Below are 23530 nucleotides of genomic sequence, written 5' to 3'. Positions count from 1 at the left end.
TTGTTTACATTTGCCTGTGAATCATTTAAAGTGAGCTATTTTTAGCTAACAGACAGCCTAGAGTAGCGTTGTTATTTGATAGGCTCCTCCTACAAAACTTACTGCCAGGGTAGTAAAAGTTGGGGCTTTAACACTTTAGAGGCTACATTTATGACCATATCTTAATGAAACTTGGTCAGAATGTTGATCTTGATGATCTTTAGGTCAATAGGTCAGGTGAGCGATACAGGGCCTTCATGGCCCTCTTGTTTTTACTTGTTTTTGGCACATTGTCATTAATAATTAGTCAATTTCTTGAAGTTTGAATATATGGACTAGAATTGTCATTTCATTTCAGTCTGTGATAATCTATCTGGGTCTGCACTTCTAAATATTGCAGATGCAATATAGTTCAATTTTGGCGAAAATTATTATTTTAGAGGGAAAAAAATACTCCTTATAATATATTTGACGTTTGATTAGCCAAGTGGTTGTGTATACTCTACCAGTGGCTAAACTAACCACACTATTCAAGATTCTGTGTGAAATAAAACATGCCGCATGATACAAAAATTCACCGTTCAGCTTGTTTGCTTTGACATTTTGTTGTAAATTACATAAACAATTCTGGTGTGATATAATTTGATAGTCTGCAAGTTGAGGAGTATTCATGTATATGATGTCTAATTTCTATATTAAAATTAATTTCAGGCATTGGTGATACCAGAGAAGTTCCAGCACATTCTTCGTGTTTTGAACACAAATATAGATGGACGGCGCAACATTATGTTTGCCCTTACAGCTATCAAGGTGGGTATGGATCATGTACTCAAAATTTGTCAGTGATGTGCTGTTTTCTACTTCTACCTGTCATATTTTAATGAAAATTATTATCTAGGACATATCATGAGCTATGTACTATTATTAAACACCATTGGATAAATTGCTGGTCAATAGTCAAAACTGTTGCATGAGGTCAGAAGTGTTTTATTACATGACATAGAAACTAATTTCAAAACTGTTGTTATCTCATCTGAAGTAAAGGTTCAAGGTGAGCTACTGATACACGTGTCTGTTGTTAACATTTTTAGCACGACTATTCAAAAAAACCCTTGTGGGAATGGATTGAAACTAAACACACTTCACTGTGATAAACTGACTGACATTGGACAGGTTCCATAACTCTATTTTGCTTTTTTTTTTTTTTTTTTTTTTTTTTTACTTTGCAGTTTTTGGTTAAGTTTTTGTATGCAAGCTGGTATCTCAGTATCCGCTAATGGGAATGGATTGAAACACCACAAACTTGTTCACTGTGATGATCTGCCATGCAGTGCACAGGTTCTGTGACTCTACTTTTTACAAAATTATGCCCCTTTTTCAACAGTTATTTATTCAATTGACAAGGCTGTTGAATAGTCAAGCTTTGCTGTCTTCTGACAGCTCTTGTTGATTGATAAAATATACATAGGGTATACTGCTGTGTTGGTATTGAACACAAGTTCTGTAAGTAAACATGATCTGGTTTGTGAACTTTTAAGATATAGTTCTTAAATTTCAATATACATTTTTAGCTCACCTGAGCAATGCTCAGGTGAGTTTTTCTGATCGCTCGATGTCCGGCGTCTGTCGTCCGTCGTCTGTCGTCTGTCGTCTGTCGTCCGTCGTCTGTCAACATTTAGCTTGTGTATGCGATAGAGGCTGTATTTTTCAATTAATCTTCATGAATATTGGTCAGAATGATAATCTTGATGAAATCTAGGCCGAGTTCGAAAATGGGTCATCTCGGGTCAAAAACTAGGTCACTAGGTCAAATCAAAGAAAAACCTTGTGTATGCGATAGAGGCTGTATTTTTCATTTAATCTTCATGAATATTGGTCAGAATGATAACTTTGATGAAATCTAGGCCGAGTTCGAAAATGGGTCATCTCGGGTCAAAAACTAGGTCACTAGGTCAAATCAAAGAAAAACCTTGTGTATGCGATAGAGGCGGTATTTTTCAAATAATCTTCATGAATATTGGTCAGAATGATAATCTTGATGAAATCTAAGCCGAGTTCGAAAGTGGGTCATCTGGGTCAAAAACTAGGTCACTAGGTCAAATCAAAGAAAAACCTGTGTATGCGATAGAGGCTGTATTTTTCATTAATCTTCATGAATATTGGTCAGAATGATAACCTTGATGAAATCTAGGCCGAGTTCGAAAATGGGTCATCTCGGGTCAAAAACTAGGTCACTAGGTCAAATCAAAGAAAAACCTTGTGTATGCGATAGAGGCTGTATTTTTCAATTGATCTTCATGAATTTTTGGTCAGAATGATTGCCTTGATGAAATCTAGGCCGAGTTCGAAAATGGGTCATCTCGGGTCAAAAACTAGGTCACTAGGTCAAATCAAAGAAAAACCTTGTGTATGCGATAAAGGCGGTATTATTCAATTGATCTTCATGAATTTGGTCAGAATGATTACCTTGATGAAATCTAGGCCGAGTTCGAAAATGGGTCATCTGGGGTCAAAAACTAGGTCACTAGGTCATATCACGTAAAAACCTTGTGTATGCGATAGAGGCTGCATTTTTCAATTGATCTTCATGAATTTTTGGTCAGAATGATTACCTTGAGAAATTTAGACCAAATTCGAAAATGGGTCATCTTGGGTCAAAAACTAGGTCACTAGGTCAAATCAAAGAAAACCTTGTGTATGCAATAGAGGCGGTATTTTTCAACTGATCTTCATGAAATTTAGCCAGAATGATTGCCTTGATAAAATCTAGGCCGAGTTCGAAATTGGGTCATCTGGGGTCAAAAACTAGGTCACTAGGTCAAATCAAAGAAAAACATTGTGTATGCAATAGAGGATGTATTTTTCAATTGATCTTCATGAAATTTGGTTAGAGTGATTGCCTTGATGAAATCTAGGTCGATTTTGAATATGGGTTATCTGAGGTCAAAAACTAGGTCACTAGTTGAAATTAAAGAAAAATCTTGTGTATGCGATAGAGACTGTTTTTTTCAATTGATTTTTATGAAATTTGGTCAGGTTGATTGCCTTAATGAAATCTAGGTCGAATTTGAATATGGGTCATCTGAGGTCAAAAACTAGGTCACTTGGTCAAATCAAAGAAAAAACTTCTGTATGTGATAGAGGCTGTATTTTTCAGTTGATCTTCATGAATTTTGGTCAGAATGATTGCCTTGATAAAATCTAGGTCGATTTTGAACATGGGTCATCTAGGGTCAAAAACTAGGTCATATCTAAGAAAATGCTTGTTTTATCGCAAGAGCCCAAATTTTTTTGGTCCAATCTTAATGAAAATTGGTCAGAATATTTGTTTCCATGAAATCACAAGGTCAAACATGTTTTACACTGTTATGGAGTGTTTCTTAGGTGAGCGACCTAGGGCCATCTTGGCCCTCTTGTTAGCTCACCTGAGCACGAAGTGCTCAAAGGTGAGCTTTAGTGATCACCCTGTGTCCGTCGTCCGTCCGTCCGTCGTCAACAATTTGACTGTTAACACTCTAGAGGTCACATTTTTGACCCAATCTTAATGAAACTTGGTCAGAATGTTACCCTCAATAAAATCTTGGCCGAGTTCGATATTGGGTCATCTGGGATCAAAAACTAGGTCATCAGGTCAAATCAAAGGAAAAGCTTGTTAACACTCTAGAGGTCACATTTTTGGCCCAATCTTAATGAAACTTGGTCAGAATGTTACCCTCAATAAAATCTTGGACGAGTTCGATATTGGGTCATCTGGGGTCAAAAAACTAGGTCAATCAGGTCAAATCAAAGGAAAAGCTTGTTAACACTCTAGAGGTCACAATTTTGGCCCAATCTTAATGAAACTTGGTCAGGATGTTACCCTAAATAAAATCTTGGACGAGTTCGATATCGGGTCATCTGGGGTCAAAAAACTAAGTCACCAGGTCAAATAAAAGAAAAAGCTTGTTAACACTCTAGAGGTCACATTTTTGGCCCAATCTTAATGAAACTTGGTCAGAATGTTACCCTTAATAAAATCTTGGACGAGTTCGATATTTGGTTATCGGGGTTTTTATAAACTAGGTCACCAGGTCAAATCAAAGGAAAAGCTTGTTAACACTGTAGAAGCCGCATTTAGACTGTATCTTCATGAAACTTGGTCAGATTGTTAATATTGATGATCTTAAGCTCCAGTTTGAATCTGGGTCATGTAGGAAAAAAAACTAGGCCCACCAAGCCAAATCAAATGAAAAGCTAGTTTCCCACTAGAGGCCACATTTATGACCATACCTTAATGAAACTTGGTCAAATCTTGATGATCTATAGCTCAAGTTCAAATCTGGGTTAGGTGGGGTCAAAAACTAGGTCACTAGGTCATATCAAAGGAAAAGCTTGTTAACACTCTCGAGGCCACATTTATGACTATATCTTCATGAAACTTAGTCAGAATGTTAAACTTGATGATCTTTAGGGCAATTTTGAATCTGGGTCATGTCGGGTCAAAAACTAGGTCACGGGTCAAATCAAAGGAAAAGCTAATTAACACTGTAGAGGCCACGTTTATGCCCAAATATCTTAATGAAACTTGGTCAGAATGTTAATCTTGATGATCTTTAGGTCAAGTTTAAATCTTGGTCAGATGGAGTCAAAAACTAGGTCACTAGGTCATATCAAGGAAAAGCTGTTAACACTCTAGAGGCCACATTTATGACTATATCTTCATGAAACTTAGTCAGAATGTTAAACTTGATGGTCTTTAGGTCAAGTTCGAATCTGGGTCATGTCGGGTCAAAAACTAGGTCACGGGGGGTCAAATAAAAGGAATCGTTAGTTAACACTTTAGAGGCCACATTTATGACCATATCTTAATGAAACTTGGTCAGAATGTTAATCTTGATGATCTTTAGGTCAAGTTTAAATCTGGGTCAGTGTGTTTAAAAAATAGGTCACTAGGTCAAATCAAAGGAAAAGCTTGTTAAGACTCTAGAGGCCAGATTTATGACTGTATCTTCATGAACTTAATCAGAATGTTAATCTTGATGATCTTTAGGTCAAGTTCGAATCTGGGTCATGTGGGGGCAAAAACTAGGTCACCGGGTCAAATCAAAGGAAAAGCTAGTTAACACTTTAGAGGCTACATTTATGACCATATCTTAATGAAACTTGGTCAGAATGTTGATCTTGATGATCTTTAGGTCAATAGGTCAGGTGAGCGATACAGGGCCTTCATGGCCCTCTTGTTTTAACTTTGCATTGCCTACCAAAGTGGCAAACCTCAGTGGGGAAAAGGCTAAAAAAATGATATTGTAATGTTTTATTTAGAGGCATGCACGCAAGTTTTCACCAGCTGTGTTTTTTTCCCCAGGGTGTTGGTCGTCGTTATGCCAACCTTGTATGTAAGAAGGCTGATGTAGATCTCAGCAAGAGGGCTGGTGAACTTACTGAAGAAGAGGTAATTCTATATTTTCATTGACAGTTTTTCTCAGGATTTTTTGGATACTGTTCACCAGTAGACAAAAGCCTGTCTTAGCTCAGTGGAGAGAGTGCATATCTATTGATTGTATTGGGAGGGGCCCCATGCAGGCCTCGATCTTAACCTACTTTTGCTGGTAGCCAGCAGGGCTACCAACTTGTGAAATCAAGTAGCCCGACCAGGTTTCTGGTAGTCCCGTTTTGGAAAAGAGAAAAATATATTACAGTCTTCACCTTAATTTTTTTCCAGCAATAAATTGTCCTTTCGGGCAAGTAAGTTAAGAAAACCATTTGCCAGAAAACATTTTTAATTGCCCGAAATCATTTTGTTTATAAATATGATGTATTTTAGTTTATGCTTGATTCAACATTCAGTTATTTGAATGGTAGGCAACAAACCTACCCACACTATCCATGGGCAGGCTAAGCCAACGTAAGTGGATAACCATGTTACAATATTCAAGTAACTTGCAGACAGAAACTATGGGAGAAAACTGTAGAAAAAAGTAAGACCTAGCAGTATCTAGTTATATGCCAGGCGTGGGGTGCAAATTTGCACTACCCTTCTAAAACTTACTTTTTTAGCCAGGGCCTTTAAAATATAGTGTAGCTGTTCAAATTTAACTGCAATAATGGATCAGCCTGGTTAACCCCCCCCCCCCCCCCCCCCCCACACACACACACACACACACACAAAATGTGTTTCTGGTGGCATGGCCAAAAAAAGTAGGGTCAGTAGGTCGGTATTTGTTTTTTTTGCATTATGATCAAGTAAATGTAGCCTATTATCACAGTCCGGGGCGACGTGGACACAATAATCATCATCAACCCACCCGTGTTTAAAGCGGAAAAAAAAACATTAACAATTATCGGTAATTATTCTGTTGATAAACAAGTAATTGGCCTTGTTTTCATCATCAATTAAAACCCCCTCAAAGAGCTAAAAGAAGTGTGTCGTTGTCATGGCATTGCGTCATCTTTTCGCGCCATGTAACACATCACTGTCTGATCGTATGGCCTCGGTTCTTTAAATTGCTGAGAAGAAATCAGTAAAAAAGTATCTTCTTTAATTTTTTTAAAAGCAAATGCGCAATATCCCGTATAAACTGACAGGTAAATGTGTCAAACGATAATAGTAGATTTCCTACCTCTGTGACCTATTTGCCCTCAAGGAATTTACATTATTGTTTGAAAAGAATATCTGACATAGTGTCGAGTCAAAAAAGACATGTACAAAGATTCATTTACTTATTAAACGTATTAAAAACCACAGCGACATCATACTGCTTTATTTTAAAACAATCGTTGTTTTTATTTACGTTCACAAAGTCCCGTAACCTATTCATCCGCACTTGCAGAAATCTGTTTGCCAAAAATCGTTTTACTTGATGTATTTAAATTGCTGCCGCTTTTTCATTATTTAAGATTTTTTAATTCTGTTTTTTGTACTTTCTTGTCAAAAGTCTGAATTTTATGACCATAGTATGTATTATTTATTTACTTTTAGAAATAAATAAATAATTAAGATCGCGCTGTTTGAAATTTTACAAATAATTGTATGAAACTTCGATCGTTTTTATAGAATTTTGCCTACATTTCTGTCGACATCTTACTAAAATCGTTATAGAATTCAAACTGTATTATTTCTAAAGCGGTGCTGAAAATTTGAAGCGATTATATTAAAAAATGAATGCACTACAAGTGTTTTTTTTGTGTACGTGTCGATAAACATTTAAGTAACGGCGATACGATTGGTCGCACGTGCTCGTGGAATGGAAAATTACTGGCATGACGTTTTGATATCTTTACGATTCGCGGGTAAATTCCAGTCAATCCAGGTAATTTTTAGGGATGTAGTATCTGAATTTTGTAAAGTTACTTTATATATTGCAAATCTGAAGTCATCAATTCATGCATAAATATACGAAAGCTAGTATTTAGGATGTACATTTCAGATTCATGAAGTTCTTTTTGTAATTATTGTGAAAATTAAGGGATTTAAATTTCGGAAAAATGGCCGACCGGTGTTATGTGGACCCAGGGGTATAAAATTCCACTCGCCCGCTCGCATTGGCGAGTTAAAGTCTTGGTAGGACGAGTGGATCTCGCTGTATACTCGACCGATCGGGCGAGTGGTTTTTACGTCGTAGCTTTAATGAAATTCAGAAATTACATCTTGAAAAACATCAACAAACTTTGAGATAGTTCAGTTGCTACTTTGATTGACTGGAATTTACCCGCGAATCGTAAAGATATCAAAACGTCATGCCGGTAATTTTCCATTCCGAGAGCACGTGCGACCTATCGTAATATCAAATTTACATCTCCGTTGCTTTTGTTTATCGACACGTACACAAAAAAAAACGCGCGTAGTGCATTCATTTTTAGCTCACCTGAGCACGAAGTGCTCAAAGGTGAGCTTTAGTGATCGCCCTGTGTCCGTCGTCCGTCCGTCCGTCGTCAACAATTTGACTGTTAACACTAGAGGTCATATTTTTGGCCCAATCTTAATGAAACTTGGTCAGAATGTTACCCTCAATAAAATCTTGGACGAGTTCGATATTGGGTCATCTGGGGTCAAAAACTAGGTCACAAGGTCAGATCAAAGGAAAAGCTTGTTAACACTCTAGAGGTCACAATTTTCACCCAATCTTTATGAAACTTGGTCAGAATGTTACCCTCAATAAAATCTTGGACGAGTTCGATATTGGGTTACCTGGGGTCAAAAACCAGGTCACCAGGTCAAATCAAAGGAAAAGCTTGTTAACACTCTAGAGGTCACAATTTTGGCCCAATCTTTATGAAACTTGGTCAGAATGTTACCCTCAATAAAATCTTGGACGAGTTCGATATTGGGTCATCTGGGGTCAAAAACCAGGTCACCAGGTCAAATCAAAGGAAAAGCTTGTTAACACTCTAGAGGTCACAATTTTGGCCCAGTCTTAATGAAACTTGGTCAGGATGTTACCCTCAATAAAATCTTGGACGAGTTCGATATTGGGTCATCTGGGGTCAAAAACTAGGTCACCAGGTCAAATCAAAGAAAAAGCTTGTTAACACTCTAGAGGTCACACTTTTGGTCCAATCTTAATGAAACTTGGTCAGAATGTTACCCTCAATAAAATCTTGGACGAGTTCGATTTTGGTTTATCTGGGTTCATAAACTAGGTCACCAGGTCAGATCAAAGGAAAAGCTTGTTAACACTGTAGAAGCCGCATTTATGTCTGTATCTTCATGAGTCTTGGTCAGATTGTTAATATTGATGATCTTAAGGTCCAGTTTGAATCTGGGTCATGTAGGATAAAAAGCTAGGTCACCAAGCCAAATCAAAGGAAAAGCTAGTTTACACTGTAGAGGCCACATTTATGACCATATCTTAATGAAACTTGGTCAAAATGTTAATCTTGATGATCTATAGCTCAAGTTCAAATCTGGGTTAGGTGGGGTCAAAAACTAGGTCACTAGGTCATATCAAAGGAAAAGCTTGTTAACACTCTAGAGGCCACATTTATGACTATATCTTCATGAAACTTAGTCAGAATGTTAAACTTGATGATCTTTAGGATAATTTTGAATCTGGGTCATGTCGGGTCAAAAACTAGGTCACCAGGTCAAATCAAAGGAAAAGCTAATTAACACTGTATAGAGGCCACATTTACGACCATATCTTAATGAAACTTGGTCAGAATGTTAATCTTGATGATATTTAGGTCAAGTTTAAATCTGGGTCAGCTGGGGTCAAAAACTAGGTCACTAGGTGATATCAAAGGAAAAGCTTGTTAACACTCTAAAGGGCACATTTATGACTATATCTTCATGAAACTTAGTCAGAATGTTTAACTTGATGATCTTTAGGTCAGGTTCGAATCTGGGTCATGTCGGGTCAAAAACTACGTCACGGGGGTCAAATCAAAGGAATAGCTAGTTAACACTTTAGAGGCCACATTTATGACCATATCTTAATGAAATTTGGTCAGAATGTTAATCTAGATGATCTATAGGTCAAGTTTAAATCTGGGTCAGGTGTGTTAAAAACTAGGTCACTAGATCAAAGCAAAGGAAAAGCTTGTTAACACTCTAGAGGCCACATTTATGACTGTATCTTCATGAAACTTAATCAGGATGTTAATCTTAATGATTTTTAGGTCAAGTTTAAATCTGGGTCATGTGAGGGGCAAAAACTAGGTCACCGGGTCAAATCAAAGGAAAAGCTAGTTAACACTTTAGAGGCTACATTTGTGACCATATCTTAATGAAACTTGGTCAGAATGTTGATCTTGATGATCTTTAGGTCAATAGGTCAGGTGAGCGATACAGGGCCTTCATGGCCCTCTTGTTTAACATTATCGCTTGAGTTTTTCAACATCGCTTGAGAAGTAATACAATTTGAATTCTACTAAGATTTTAATAAAATATCGACGGAAATGTAAGCAAATTTGTATGAAAACGGTCGAATTTTATTATAATCATTTGTTAAATTTCAAACAGCGCGATCTTAATTACTGATTTCTTTCTAAGAGAAAATAAGTGATACATACTATGGGCATAAAGTTAGGACTTTTGGCCAGAAAGAACAAAAAACAGAATTAAAAAATCTTAAATAATGAAAAAGCGGCAGTAATTTAAATACATTGAGTCAAACGATTTCTTTTGGTAAAAAGGTTTCTGTTAGTGCGGCGGAATACGTTACGTGACCTCGTGGACGTAAAGTTTGCGTAAACAGAAACGTGGTTTTAAAATAAAACAAAATGATGTTGTTGCAGTTTTTAATAAGTTTTAAATGAATCTTTGTACATGTATTTTTTTTAGCTCACCTGAGCACGAAGTGCTCAAAGGTGAGCTTTAGTGATCACCCTGTGTCCGGCGTCCGTCGTCGTCCGTCGTCCGTCCGTCCGTCCGTCCGTCCGTCGTCAACAATTTGACTGTTAACACTCTAGAGGTCACATTTTTGACCCAATCTTAATGAAACTTGGTCAGAATGTTACCCTCAATAAAATCTTGGACGAGTTCGATATTGGGTCATCTGGGGTCAAAAACTAGGTCATCAGGTCAAATCAAAGGAAAAGCTTGTTAACACTCTAGAGGTCACATTTTTGGCCCAATCTTAATGAAACTTGGTCAGAATGTTACCCTCAATAAAATCTTGGACGAGTTCGATATTAAGTCATCTGGGGTCAAAAACTAGGTCATCAGGTCAAATCAAAGGAAAAGCTTGTTAACACTCTAGAGGTCACAATTTTGGCCCAATCTTAATGAAACTTGGTCAGGATGTTACCCTCAATAAAATCTTGGACGAGTTCGATATTGGGTCATCTGGGGTCAAAAACTAGGTCACCAGGTCAAATCAAAAGAAAAAGCTTGTTAACACTCTAGAGGTCACATTTTTGGCCCAATCTTAATGAAACTTGGTCAGAATGTTACCCTTAATAAAATCTTGGACGAGTTCGATATTTGGTTATCTGGGATCATAAACTAGGTCACCAGGTCAAATCAAAGGAAAAGCTTGTTAACACTGTTGAAGCCGCATTTATGACTGTATCTTCATGAAACTTGGTCAGATTGTTAATATTGATGATCTTAAGGTCCAGTTTGAATCTGGGTCATGTAGGATAAAAAAACTAGGTCACCAAGCCAAATCAAATGAAAAGCTAGTTTACACTAGAGGCCACATTTATGACCATACCTTAATGAAACTTGGTCAAATCTTGATGATCTATAGCTCAAGTTCAAATCTGGGTTAGGTGGGGTCAAAAAAATAGGTCACTAGGTCATATCAAAGGAAAAGCTTGTTAACACTCTAGAGGCCACATTTATGACTATATCTTCATGAAACTTAGTCAAAATGTTAAACTTGATGATCTTTAGGGCAATTTTGAATCTGGGTCATGTCGGGTCAAAAACTAGGTCACCGGGTCAAATCAAAGGAAAAGCTAATTAACACTGTAGAGGCCACGTTTATGACCATATCTTAATGAAACTTGGTCAGAATGTTAATCTTGATAATCTTTAGGTCAAGTTTAAATCTGGGTCAGATGGAGTCAAAAACTAGGTCACTAGGTGATATCAAAGGAAAAGCTGTTAACACTCTAGAGGCCACATTTTTGACTATATCTTCATGAAACTTAGTCAGAATGTTAAACTTGATGGTCTTTAGGTCAAGTTCGAATCTGGGTCATGTCGGGTCAAAAACTAGGTCACGGGGGTCAAATAAAAGGAATAGTTAGTTAACACTTTAGAGGCCACATTTATGACCATATCTTAATGAAACTTGGTCAGAATGTTAATCTTGATGATCTATAGGTCAAGTTTAAATCTGGGTCAGGTGTGTTAAAAAACTAGGTCACTAGGTCAAATCAAAGGAAAAGCTTGTTAAGACTCTAGAGGCCAGATTTATGACTGTATCTTCATGAAACTTAATCAGAATGTTAATCTTGATGATCTTTAGGTCAAGTTCGAATCTGGGTCATGTTGGGGCAAAAACTAGGTCACCGGGTCAAATCAAAGGAAAAGCTAGTTAACACTTTAGAGGCTACATTTATGACCATATCTTAATGAAACTTGGTCAGAATGTTGATCTTGATGATCTTTAGGTCAATAGGTCAGGTGAGCGATACAGGGCCTTCATGGCCCTCTTGTTTAAATATTCTTCTTAAACGATAATGTAAATTCTTTGAGGGCAAATAGGTCACATGACGCGAAAACTGTAATATGACGTAATGCCATGACAATCTCGTGCAACAATACCGCTTTGATCTCCGCTTCAGAGGTTATGATACCGACACACTTCTTTTAGCTCTTTGAGAGGATGTTAATTGATGATGAAAACAGGCCAATTACTTAGTTTATCAACAGAATAATTACCGATGATGTCAACATTTTTTTTTTCGCTTTCAAGACGGGTAGGTGGATGATGATTATTGTGTCCATATTTTTAGGGCACTTTTCAAAATAATCATTTTTCGGGAAATAAGTTTTGAGAAAATGAAAATAACTGATGTTTAATACTTTCCTGACAAATTTGGGAAACTACGTAGGGGTTAAAAATAAAAAATTAAAAAGAAACAAAAATGAATAATCAAAAAGGAAACGTAGTGTACGAGCTATGTGTTATGTCTGGAATTTGCTTGTTGTGTTGTACATACTAATACTCCTTCCATAAAACATGACAGTATTAAAAATGTTAATTATTAGGGGGAGTGACTGTCCACTAAGGGCAAGTAGATTTTACTAGCTACTAGCCCTGCAGGGCGAGTGGTGTGAAAAAGAATTTTACACCCCTGGGACCGAAAATATCGTTGTCATTTAAAAGGAAACATCAGATAAATCGGTGAAATTTCATGCTTTTATTATTAACATGTTTGAAAAGTTAGTAGCCCGACGGACTACCCAGCTTTGGAAATTCGGTAGTCCGTCTGAAAAACTGGTAGCCTCGGGCTATCGGGCTACCGTCAAGATCGAGGCCTGCCCATGTGGTTCGGGGACGATCTGTGTATGAAAAGAATCGGAACCACTGCCGTGCCCTTGCATGATCGTAAGAGGCGACTAATAGGGTCTTAACACTTGGTTTTGCAGTAACTCTGTGATTCCAGCAGGTATGCAAATTTTGATTCCATACCTCATGTTTTTTATTTCGATGTTAAATGAGATGTGGAACCAAAATTTGTAGTCCTGTTTGGTGCCATATAACCTATACTCTGTTGGTGCGCCGTAAAACCCAAATAAATAGTATTGGGAGGGAAGTTAAATCATATGGCAAGGCGTATATTCTCAAGTTATTTGATAGAGGGCGAGTTGAAAATCACTCATCCTCCAGCTCCACTTCATGTAGAGAAGTGTAATTGTAGTCAAGACTTAAACCCATGGTCTGGTCAGTAGATGACTGTTTTGTTGTGGCGGAGGTCAAGGGGCACTGTCAGTGACCTTGACTAAAATTGGGATGTGCAATCATGGGAGGGGCATTCATGTTTAACCATCATCTCTTGTTCAGTTTATTCATTTAATTTAGAAAAAATAATGCTAAATATGTAAGACAACTGAAGTTGCAGGCAATAAAACTGAAATGTCTAAAGATGAAAAAAAGTTAATTGTTATATGTGAAGCAAAGTACACTGTAATTTGTATGAGGTGAAATGCAGATTTGCCATCTGTAATATGACTTGAGAATAGTGGTATGTATATGCTATATTGACTTGAGAACATGGTCATAACACAGTTGGATGTAAATGCTTTCAGATTGAGCGAGTGATGACAATTATTCAGAATCCTCGTCAGTACAAGATCCCAGACTGGTTCCTCAACAGACAGAAGGATGTCAAGGATGGTAAATTCACACAGGTACACAACCAGTCAATGTTTCTACATTTCTTCTCCATTTTCATTCTGTATGTTAGTGTTGTGTAGAACTGTCTCCGCTCCTAAGATCAAAACATCTGTTTTAATTCTAACCCTTCTCGTGCTAAATTTCTATAATGAACTTGTCCATCTTTCATTTTGGACAGTTCCATTAATTGTTAAAAGGGATGCTTACCAAAAAGATATTGACTGAATGCCAACCAGTGCAGATTATGATCAGACTGCAAGCTTCATTTATGCGACCTTAGAATGTCACATTATGACATTTACTGCATACATTTTTTCCATGCAGGGTTTATAATTCAAAATATTTTTTAATATGCAAAAAAATGGTTTCTGAAAAACAAAAATTATGTTACATTGTATTTTTAAAGTTGCCATCTAGGATGAAAATTCAAATGTACATTTTCAATAATTTTACAGTATTGTCTGTGTATCATTTATGTGGAGAAAAGTGAACTATACAAACTAAACAACAGGGGTGTAACTGTCTCAAGTTATCGCAGTTTATACCCATTTGAGTTATTGCTTATATCTTCATAACTTGTTTCAGTTATCATAAAATATTACAAAGCCCTCCTGTGACAATTCCTCATTTTGAATGTGGCTAATGAAATTATTTCCTGAATCCTTGAACTCATCTTTCCAGCTATGCAGTAAATTTTTTTTATGCAAGGCTGATAAAGTTTTACGCAAAAGGTTTAAAGCTATAAAACTCTTAGCATCCCATTATGCTTATCAGGTCATGATCACACTAAAAGAGAATTTGATCAAACACAGATTGCTACTTATTTCACTGTATAGGGCACTTTGTGAGAACAGCAAAAAGACTTTTTTTGAATAACTTACCTGGGTTAACATATTTTATAACTAATACAGGTTATAAAATGCTTGAAAAGGTAACTGAAATAGGTTACATAACTTAAAACAGTTACACCCATGACTGCTAAATGACACAATTGATAATCTATGATATTAATAAACATACTAAATGCGGGCCTGAAGCAGTTATTAGCATGACTAAACCTGTATTTGCACAGTGCCAAAAACCACATAAATTATGCTATTGCCATTTAGTTAGTTATTATATATCTTGATGCCTTCTTTATTGTCTTAACCCCGAACTCTTATTTAAGGTATTGGACCCCTAATGGTATTGTTTAAAGAATGGTATTTGCTAGGTATATTCTTAAAACTGACTGTGTTTTGCATTGTGTTGCAAATTTTTAGCTCACCTGAGCACAAAGTGCTCTTGATGAGCTATTGTGATCATGCTGTGTCTGTCACGAGTGTGTCCGTCTGTCGTCAACAAATGTGTTTAAACGACATCTCCAAAACCACTGAATGGATTTTGATGAAACTTGGCATGGATGTTCCTTGGATGGTCCACTACCAAACTTGTTCAAACGGTTTCGCTTGGTTGCACATAGGGGCTGCCAGAGCTAAAAATAGAAAGATCTTCAAACAACATCTCCTTCAAAACCAATGGTCCGATTTTGAAATAATTTCGCACAAATGGTCTTTATGCCACCCTCTACCAGGATTGTTCAAGTTACACTGATTTGTCAGGGGTCATGGTCACTTTTCCCTATATGTATATTGTGGAAATAAAAAAATATTCTTGTGTGAAACTGTTGGGCTGTTTTTAAAATAATTTTACACAAATGGTCCTTGTGTGGCCCTCTACCAAGATTATTCAAATTATGTTGATTCATCAAAAAACATGGCCGTCAGAGGGCGTGGTCACTTTTCCCTATATATATATATATATAGTGGAAACTTTAAAAATCTGCTTGTGTGAAACTGCTTCCCCAATATTAAGATAATTTTACACAAATGGTCCTTGTGTGACCCTCTATCAAGATTGTTTAAATGCATTGATTCATCAAAGAACATGGCCGCCAGGGGTCGTGGTCACTTTTTCCTATATGTATATAGTGAAAATTACAAAAAATCTTCTTGAGTGAGACTGCTAGCCCGATTTTAAAATAATTTTACACAAATAGTCCTTGTGTGACCCTCTATCAAGACTATTCATATTATTTTGATTCATCAAAAAACATGGCCGCCAGAGGGCATGGTCACTTTTCCCTATATATATATATATATATATATATATATATATATATATATATAGTTGAAACTTTAAAAATCTTGTGTGAAACTGCTAGCCCGATTTTAAAATAATTTTACGTAAATGGTTCTTGTGTGACCTTCTACAAACAGTTGAAATTTTCTGATTCGTCAAAAAATATGGCCACCAGAGGGCATGGTCACTTTTCATCAACTATTTCTTTAAACAATATCTCCTGGAAAACCACTGTATGGATTTTGATGAAACTTTACATTAGTTAAATGATCTTTTGGTAGCCCACTTTCAAAGTTGTTTAAATGGTTCCAGTTCATTGAACATGTGGGTCTTTTTGGTTAAAAATAGGTTTTTAGCTATCAGACTTATAAAAATCATTTTTTCTAGAGCTTTGATATTTGGCATGTGATATAAGGGCTTGACTCTCTACCATACTTGTCCAAATTATTATCCAAAGTTAAAAAATGGCCACGCCCCTGTGTCTGACATGTACTTAATATAGGCTTTTATATAAGAAACTTGGAAAATCTACTCTGAATCAATAATAGCTAGGGCCTTGAAGTTTGGCCTGTGATATCAGATTTGTAGTTTCTACCATAATTATTCAAATTATTGCCCTAGGTTCAAAAATGTGTGTGAAATGTATATAATATAAGCTAACACAGAAGAAATCTAACTCTGTACCTATACAAACACACTTGAAGCCTTGTACACAGATGAGCGCTTTAGGGTCAATGACCCTCTTGTTAACAACTTTCAACTTGCCATTTTTTATAAACTTTGTATAATATAAGGTATTTCCTCAAGCTCAAGTAGAGACAAATTGCAAAGTGATGGCCACTGTCCAAAACATTTGCAGAGAATTCATTATACCATATAATTTAATAAAAGAAACACCAAATTGTTGGTAAACAATAATAAAAGACAAAATAAAACTGTCAATATCGTTGTTCCTAGGATGCCTCTAGTAAACAAATTTAATGAGGCAGAATTCTAACTCTTAACATTGGAAAATTGTGGTCGAGTCCTGTGGGACTGTTTTAAATTTTGTTCACTTCATTCAAAAATTATCTTTGGGCACAATCTGCCCCCTTCTGTTTCAGAGGTAAATTCACTTTGAACAGCAAGGAATTACCTATCAAATGAAAAATGTCCACTCTTGTACAATAAATCAATAAGTATTGAAAAAAGTAAGAACTTACCAAGAAAATAAGGGGACAAAAATTTGGTTCCAGTGGGGCTTGAACATACGCCTTCTGAAAAATATAAAAGTACCGGTAGGTTTATTGTAGGAATTGAATACTCTTCAAAAAGGAGGTACTCTATTATGGGTCTTATACCTTAACTCACAGAGTAAAATTGAGAAATGTAGACTATGTAACAAAAGGACACATTAAAATGCTGTCAAAAATGAAGAAGGACTCCCACATTCCAATAACTGGTAAGGGTGAATGCTTGCAGTTACTGGCACAGGTTATAGTGATCTGTCCTATACAGGTTTGTTACTTTTTATAATAAGGTATATGATAATCATCTTAATTGCATTGCATGTTGTTATAGGTGATGTCTAACTCCCTTGACAACAAACTTCGTGAGGATTTGGAGCGACTGAAGAAAATCAGAACACACAGAGGTCTTAGACATTATTGGGGGTATGTTATTCTGTCTGATTAAAGACACTTACTGCAATTTCATGTATTAGAGAGATGGGGCAAAAAGTTCTCAGTAATAGACTTTGTTAAAACTTTGTATATGAACACAGTTTCATGTTAGAAATAGAAAAAATGGAAAAACAATCATAGGTCACTATGCTTGTTTAGGAGTTACATGCCCAGCCCTTAATACTGGATTTTTCTTGAAATTTGCATATACAAGGGCAGATAACCTCTGAACAAGCATGGTGACCTTCGATTTTTTTTCATAATTCTGTTTCTAACATGACACTGTTTATATACAGAGTTTGAACAAAATCTATTATTGGGAAATTCTTTACCCAAGACTGTCGCATACGTCAACATGGTGTGATTAATCAGATAAGCAGTGAAAATAATTAAAGATATTTTGGGTAATTATGGATGACAGTAAAAGAAATATTTCATACTGATTTGCAATTTGACCATCAAGTATGACTTCCAGTCTTTGAGAGCTGTTTCCAAAACACAAAACCAGAAGAGCACATGTGCTGTCTCCCACTGTTATGAAGTTGCAGTTAATTTTAGAGAATATGTCATCAGGAAGAAATCTAGGCAAACTGCATGGTCAAGGAAACAAAACATGCGTATCAGCTGACATTTCTATAGACAAATCCTATCCTATGGTTAGAATGTTTTCCAGCTGAATATATAAAACAGAATTAAACAAAATGCATACAAAAAAAACTGCATGTAAAGGGTGCCGGTATAAAATCGGAAATGCATTAGTGAAACTGGAGTTTTGGTTGATAAGTGTTTGAAACAAGTTTATATTCATTGATTATGGAGATTAGGTAACCTGTATAAACTACTGTTCTGGTTGTATGTAGTGGAATGGATCCAGTACACCTGAAAAATGGAGCAAAAGAAGTTTTCTTAAAATTTATTTTTGTTTAAAAAAATGAGTACATTTGTTTATTATAATACAATATCTAAATACCTTTCCAAGTTGACATTATTTTCACTTACATAGAGCAAGACAATGTGAAAATTTTGTTCGCAAATGAAAGATACCGAGATGTAAAAAGGAAAAAAAAGAAATTGTATATGTTTTCTTTTCAGTGGTTTGAACTAAATTATAATGTTATACCAATAAAAAAATTATCTGAAATTTTTGGCTGTGAAATTGCCAGAAGTATGTCACATGTATATATTTCAGTATTCCACGGAAAAACATAATAAACGCTAATATTTTTTTATTTTCAGTCTGCGTGTGAGAGGCCAGCACACAAAGACAACAGGCCACACTGGTAAAACAGTTGGTGTGTCAAAGAAGAAGTAAATTGTATATTCATTCTGTCAATAAAAAAAAGCAAAGAAATTTTCCTTAGTTTTACTTTTGTTCGGCATTTGGGTTGGAACCTCCACTGTGAGAAAAGTTTACAGGCATGGCAAGGAAGTTATCATGATCATGCTGTGCCCTGTCATCGTTCAGATAAGCAAGATTTATTGTCAGATTTGCTACGATTTGGAGTTTTTAAAAACCCAGGTGGTTAAAGTAAATAAACCTTAATAAATTTGGCAATAAACCTCTGAAAGTATTTGTTAATCCCCCGCCGTGGCGGAGGGATTATAGGAATGGTCTGCTTCTGTCCATAACAAAATCATGTCTGGTCGATATCTTTTGAACCCATTGACATATTTCCATTATATTAACCAGAAATGTTAAACTCACCAAGGTGATGTGCAGAACCCATGTTCCAGCTGTGCTGGGTCAAGGTCACACTGGGATCAAAGGTCATGGGGTGATATTTCGTGTCCGGTCCATATCTTTTGAACCCCTTTACATAATTCCATTATATTAACACCAAATGTTTAACTCGCCAAGGCGATATGCAGAACCCATGTTCCAACTGCGCTAGGTCATGGTCAAGATCGCACTGGGATCAAAGGTCATGGGATGATATTTTGTGTCTGATCTCTTAACTTTTTAACATCTTGAAGGATTTTGAAGATACTTGACACAAATGTTCATCACATCAAGATGACTTGCAGTGCGCACGTTGCGGATGGCCCGCGTCGAGGTCGGAGGTGAAAGGTCATATGTGTATATTGCTCGCCATTGCCATGGTCTTGGTTTTTATTAATTATGGAGACATAATGTTTTTGCCCTGTCCGTCCGTACGTCACACTTCATTTCCGAGCAATAACTGGAGAACCATTTGACCTAGAACCTTCAAACTTCATAGGGTTGTAGGGCTGCTGGAGTAGACGACCCCTATTGATTTTGGGGTCATTCCGTCAAAGGTCAAGGTCACAGGGGCCTGAACATTGAAAACCATTTCCGATCAATAACTAGAGAACCACTTGACCCAGAATGTTGAAACTTCATAGGATGATTGGTCATGAAGAGTAGATGACCCCTATTGATTTTGGGGTCACTCCGTCAAAGGTCAAGGTCACAGGGGCCTAAACATTGAAAACCATTTCCAATCAATAACTAGAGAACCACTTGACCCAGAATGTTGAAACTTCATAGGATGATTGGTCATGAAGAGTAGATGACCCCTATTGACTTTGGGGTCACTCCGTCAAAGGTCAAGGTCACAGGGGCCTGAACATTGAAAACCATTTCCGATCAATAACTGGGGAACCACTTGACCCAGAATGTTTAAACTTCATAGGATGATTGGTCATGAAGAGTAGATGACCCCTATTGATTTTGGGGTCACTCCGTCAAAGGTCAAGGTCACAGGGGCCTGAACATTGAAAACCATTTCCGATCAATAACTAGAGAACCACTTGACCCAAAATGTTGAAACTTCATAGGATGATTGTACATGCAAAGTAGATGACCCCTATCGATTTTGGGATCACTCCATTAAAGGTCAAGGTCACAGGGGCCTGAACATTGAAAACCATTTCCGGTCAGTAACTTGAGAACCACTTGACCCAGAATGTTGAAACTTAATAGGATGATTGGTCATGCAGAGTAGATGACCCCTAACGATTTTGGGTTCACTCTGTGAAAGGTCAAGGTCACAGGGGCCTGAACATTGAAAACCATTTCCGGTCAGTAACTTGAGAACCACTTGACCCAGAATGATGAAACTTCATAGGATGATTGGTCATGCAGAGTAGATGACCCCTAACGATGTTAGGGTCACTCTGTTAAAGGTCAAGGCCACAGGGGCCTGAACATGGAAAACCATTTCCAATCAATAACTTGAGAACCTCTCGACCCAGAATGTTGGAACTTCATAGGATGATTGTTCATGCAGAGTAAATGACCCCTATTGTTTTTGGGGTCACTCCGTTAAAGGTCAAGGTCACAGGGGCCTGAACATTGATAACCAGTTCTGATGAATAACTTGAGAACCACTTGACCCAGAATGTTGAAACTTCATAGGATGATTGAACATGCAGAGTAGATGACCCCTATTGATTTTGGGGTCAGTCTATTAAAGGTCAAGGTCACAGTGGCCTGTTCATGTAAAATCATTTTTTGGAAATAACTTGAGAACCACTTGACCTACAATGTTGAAACTTAATAGGATGATTGGACATGCAGAGTAGATGTCCCCTATTTATTTTGAGGTCACTTGATCAAAGGTCAAGGTCACAAGAGCCTGAACAGTGACTTGAGAACCACTAGGTCAAGAGTGTTGAAATTTAGCGGGATGACTGGACATGCCAAGTAGATGATCCCTATTGCAGCCAACCATCAGTGTCTCTTTGACTTTCGCTCCTGACCCCTATTGACTTCTTGCCTATAGGACTTTGCATTGGGGGAGACATGCGCTTTTTACAAAAGCTTTTTCTAGATTTTGTTTTCCTTTTGCGGATCTCTTCTGTTCACTTACATTTCTTTTTATTGAATATCTTCCCTTTAATGGTACTATAAATAGCTTTTTTGCAACATTTTTACTATGGTTGTAGGGAAAAAACGAGACCACTTTTATGTGGTACAACATGGATGGTACTTCCAATTGTTAGGTGTAATTTGACATATCTGGATTATTAATCCTCCGCCACAAGTGGTGGGGGGGGGCGGGTTATAGGAATGGTCTCCGTCTGTCCGTAACACTTTCGTGTCCGCTCCATATCTCCTAAACCCCTTAAAGGATTTTTTATGAAACTTTGGTCAAATGATCACCTCATCAAGACGATGTGCAGAACCCATGAGTCGGCTCGAGGTCAAGGTCACAACTCTAGGTCAAAGGTTTGAACCTGCCATTTTGTGTCAGCTCTGTATCTCCTAAACCCTTTGAAGGAATTTTATAAAACCTTGGTCAAATGTCCTTATGACCACCTCATCAAGACGATGTGCAGAACCCATAAGACAGCCATGCCGGCTCAAGGTCGAGGTCACAACTTTGGGTCAAATGTTTGAGCCTTCCATTTTGTGTCAGCTCTATATCTCCTAAACCCCTTGAAGGATTTTCATGAAACTTTGGTCAAATGATCACTTCATCAAGGCAATGTGCAGAACCCATGAGTCAGCCTTGTCTGCTCAAGGTCTAGGTCACAACTCGAGGTAAAAGGTTTGAGCCTTCCATTTCGTGTCCGCTCTATATCTCCTAAACCCTTTGAAGGAATTTTATAAAATTTGTGTCAAATGATTACCTCATCAAAAAGTGCAGAAATTATGAGTCAATCATGCGAGCTCAAGGTCAAGGTCACAACTAGGGGTCGAAGGTTTAAGCCTTCCATTTTGTGTACACTCTGTATCTCCTAAACCCCTTGAAGGATTTTCATCAAACTTTGGACAAATGATCACCTTGTCAAGACATTGTGCAGAATTTATGAGTCAGCCATGTCAGTTTAAGGTCAAGGTCACAGCTAAAATTAAAGGTTTACCCTTTCACTATCCAAAGCAGTAGCGGAGAATTTAGCTGTCTTTCAGACTGCCTTGTTTATTTAATTGTGCCCCCTGTGTGAGTGGTGGAGGCATATAGATTTGGTTTTGTCCGTCCGTTCGTCCGAAGTCCTCGACACGCCTAGCTCGAAAAGTATTTGATATAGATTCATGAAACCTTGCATGAGTCTTAACATAATATGAACTTTAGCAGCTGCTATTTTTCATCTGGCTCCGCCCCTATTTTTAGAGTAAGGCCCCTAAAATAGTCAAAAATGAACATTTTCACCTTGTGACACGCCTAACTCAAAAAGTATATGATATAGATTCATCAAACCTTGCATGGATCTTAATCCTGATATGAACTTGTGCACCTCCTATTTTTCATTTGGGTCCGCCCCCTATTTTTACAGTTATGGTCCCTGAAATAGTCAGAAATGTACATTTTCACCTTGTGACGCACCTGGCTCAAAAAGTATTTAATATAAATGGTTGAAAACTTGCATAAGTCTTTATCATGATATAAAGTTTTTTGGTTGGCTCCTTCCCCTATTTTTAAAGTTGTGGCCCTTGAAATAGTAAAAAAATGCATTTTTTCACATAATTATGTGCCTAGCTCAAAAAGTATTGGATGTAAATTCAGGAAACCTTGCAGGAGTCTATCATGATGTGACCTTGCACACTTGGCATTCTTCTTGAGAATCTTAGCTCTTATTACAGAGTTGGCCCTTGAAATAGCCAAAATGGTGGATTTTTTGTTTGTTATGCTCATAGCTCAAAGTGTAGGGCCTAGAATAATGAATCCTTTTCATAAAATGTTTGTTGAGGCTATACGCCATTAAGACTGCAAACATTTGAATTATTGCCCCTTATTTGTGACGTACCAGTAGGTGGTGGGGGGAGGGGGGCACACCCTGCGTCCTACAAACACATTCTAGTTTTTACATGCATTCATATGTTACGACAAATGAATGGCACATGTTTCAACCATTGATTATTGCAGCATACATATAAAATGCTTGGCTTCATTTCATTAACTGAAACTTTTATATTCAAGTTAATTTTTATTCCCACAATGCAATGGGTGGGTCCTCCATGGCCGAGTGGTTGAGGTCACTGACTTTAAAGCACTTGCCCCTCGTCAATGTGGGTTCGAACCTCACTCCATG

The 23530-nt window shown here is 37.2% G+C and overlaps 2 protein-coding genes across 2 annotated transcripts in view; one reads left to right on the top strand and one right to left on the bottom strand.

Annotated features, from left to right (window-relative positions):
- LOC123543606 (uncharacterized) overlaps window positions 1-23530 on the bottom strand; it is a 172709-nt gene that overhangs the window by 89664 nt on the left and 59515 nt on the right. The window lies entirely within an intron of this gene.
- On the top strand, window positions 644-18884 carry LOC123547286 (40S ribosomal protein S18). Its single transcript, XM_045334269.2, has 5 exons — window positions 644-789; window positions 5324-5410; window positions 13664-13765; window positions 17433-17524; window positions 18770-18884. The coding sequence occupies exons 1-5, from the start codon at window positions 766-768 to the stop codon at window positions 18843-18845; spliced, it is 381 nt and encodes a 126-aa protein (XP_045190204.2). The 5' UTR covers window positions 644-765; the 3' UTR covers window positions 18846-18884.

Source organism: Mercenaria mercenaria, chromosome 15, assembly GCF_021730395.1.
Source record: "Mercenaria mercenaria strain notata chromosome 15, MADL_Memer_1, whole genome shotgun sequence".
NCBI classification, from domain to species: Eukaryota; Metazoa; Mollusca; class Bivalvia; order Venerida; family Veneridae; genus Mercenaria; species Mercenaria mercenaria.
This window is presented reverse-complemented; position numbering and strand designations above follow the sequence as displayed.

Bases quoted from the DNA above. Each gene is read 5' to 3' on its own strand.
- LOC123547286 (XM_045334269.2), top strand. From the start codon at position 766: ATGTTTGCCCTTACAGCTATCAAG. The intron at 13,766-17,432 runs GTACACAACCAG...ATGTTGTTATAG, and splicing joins AGGATGGTAAATTCACACAG to GTGATGTCTAACTCCCTTGA. The intron at 17,525-18,769 runs GTATGTTATTCT...TTTTATTTTCAG, and splicing joins GGTCTTAGACATTATTGGGG to TCTGCGTGTGAGAGGCCAGC.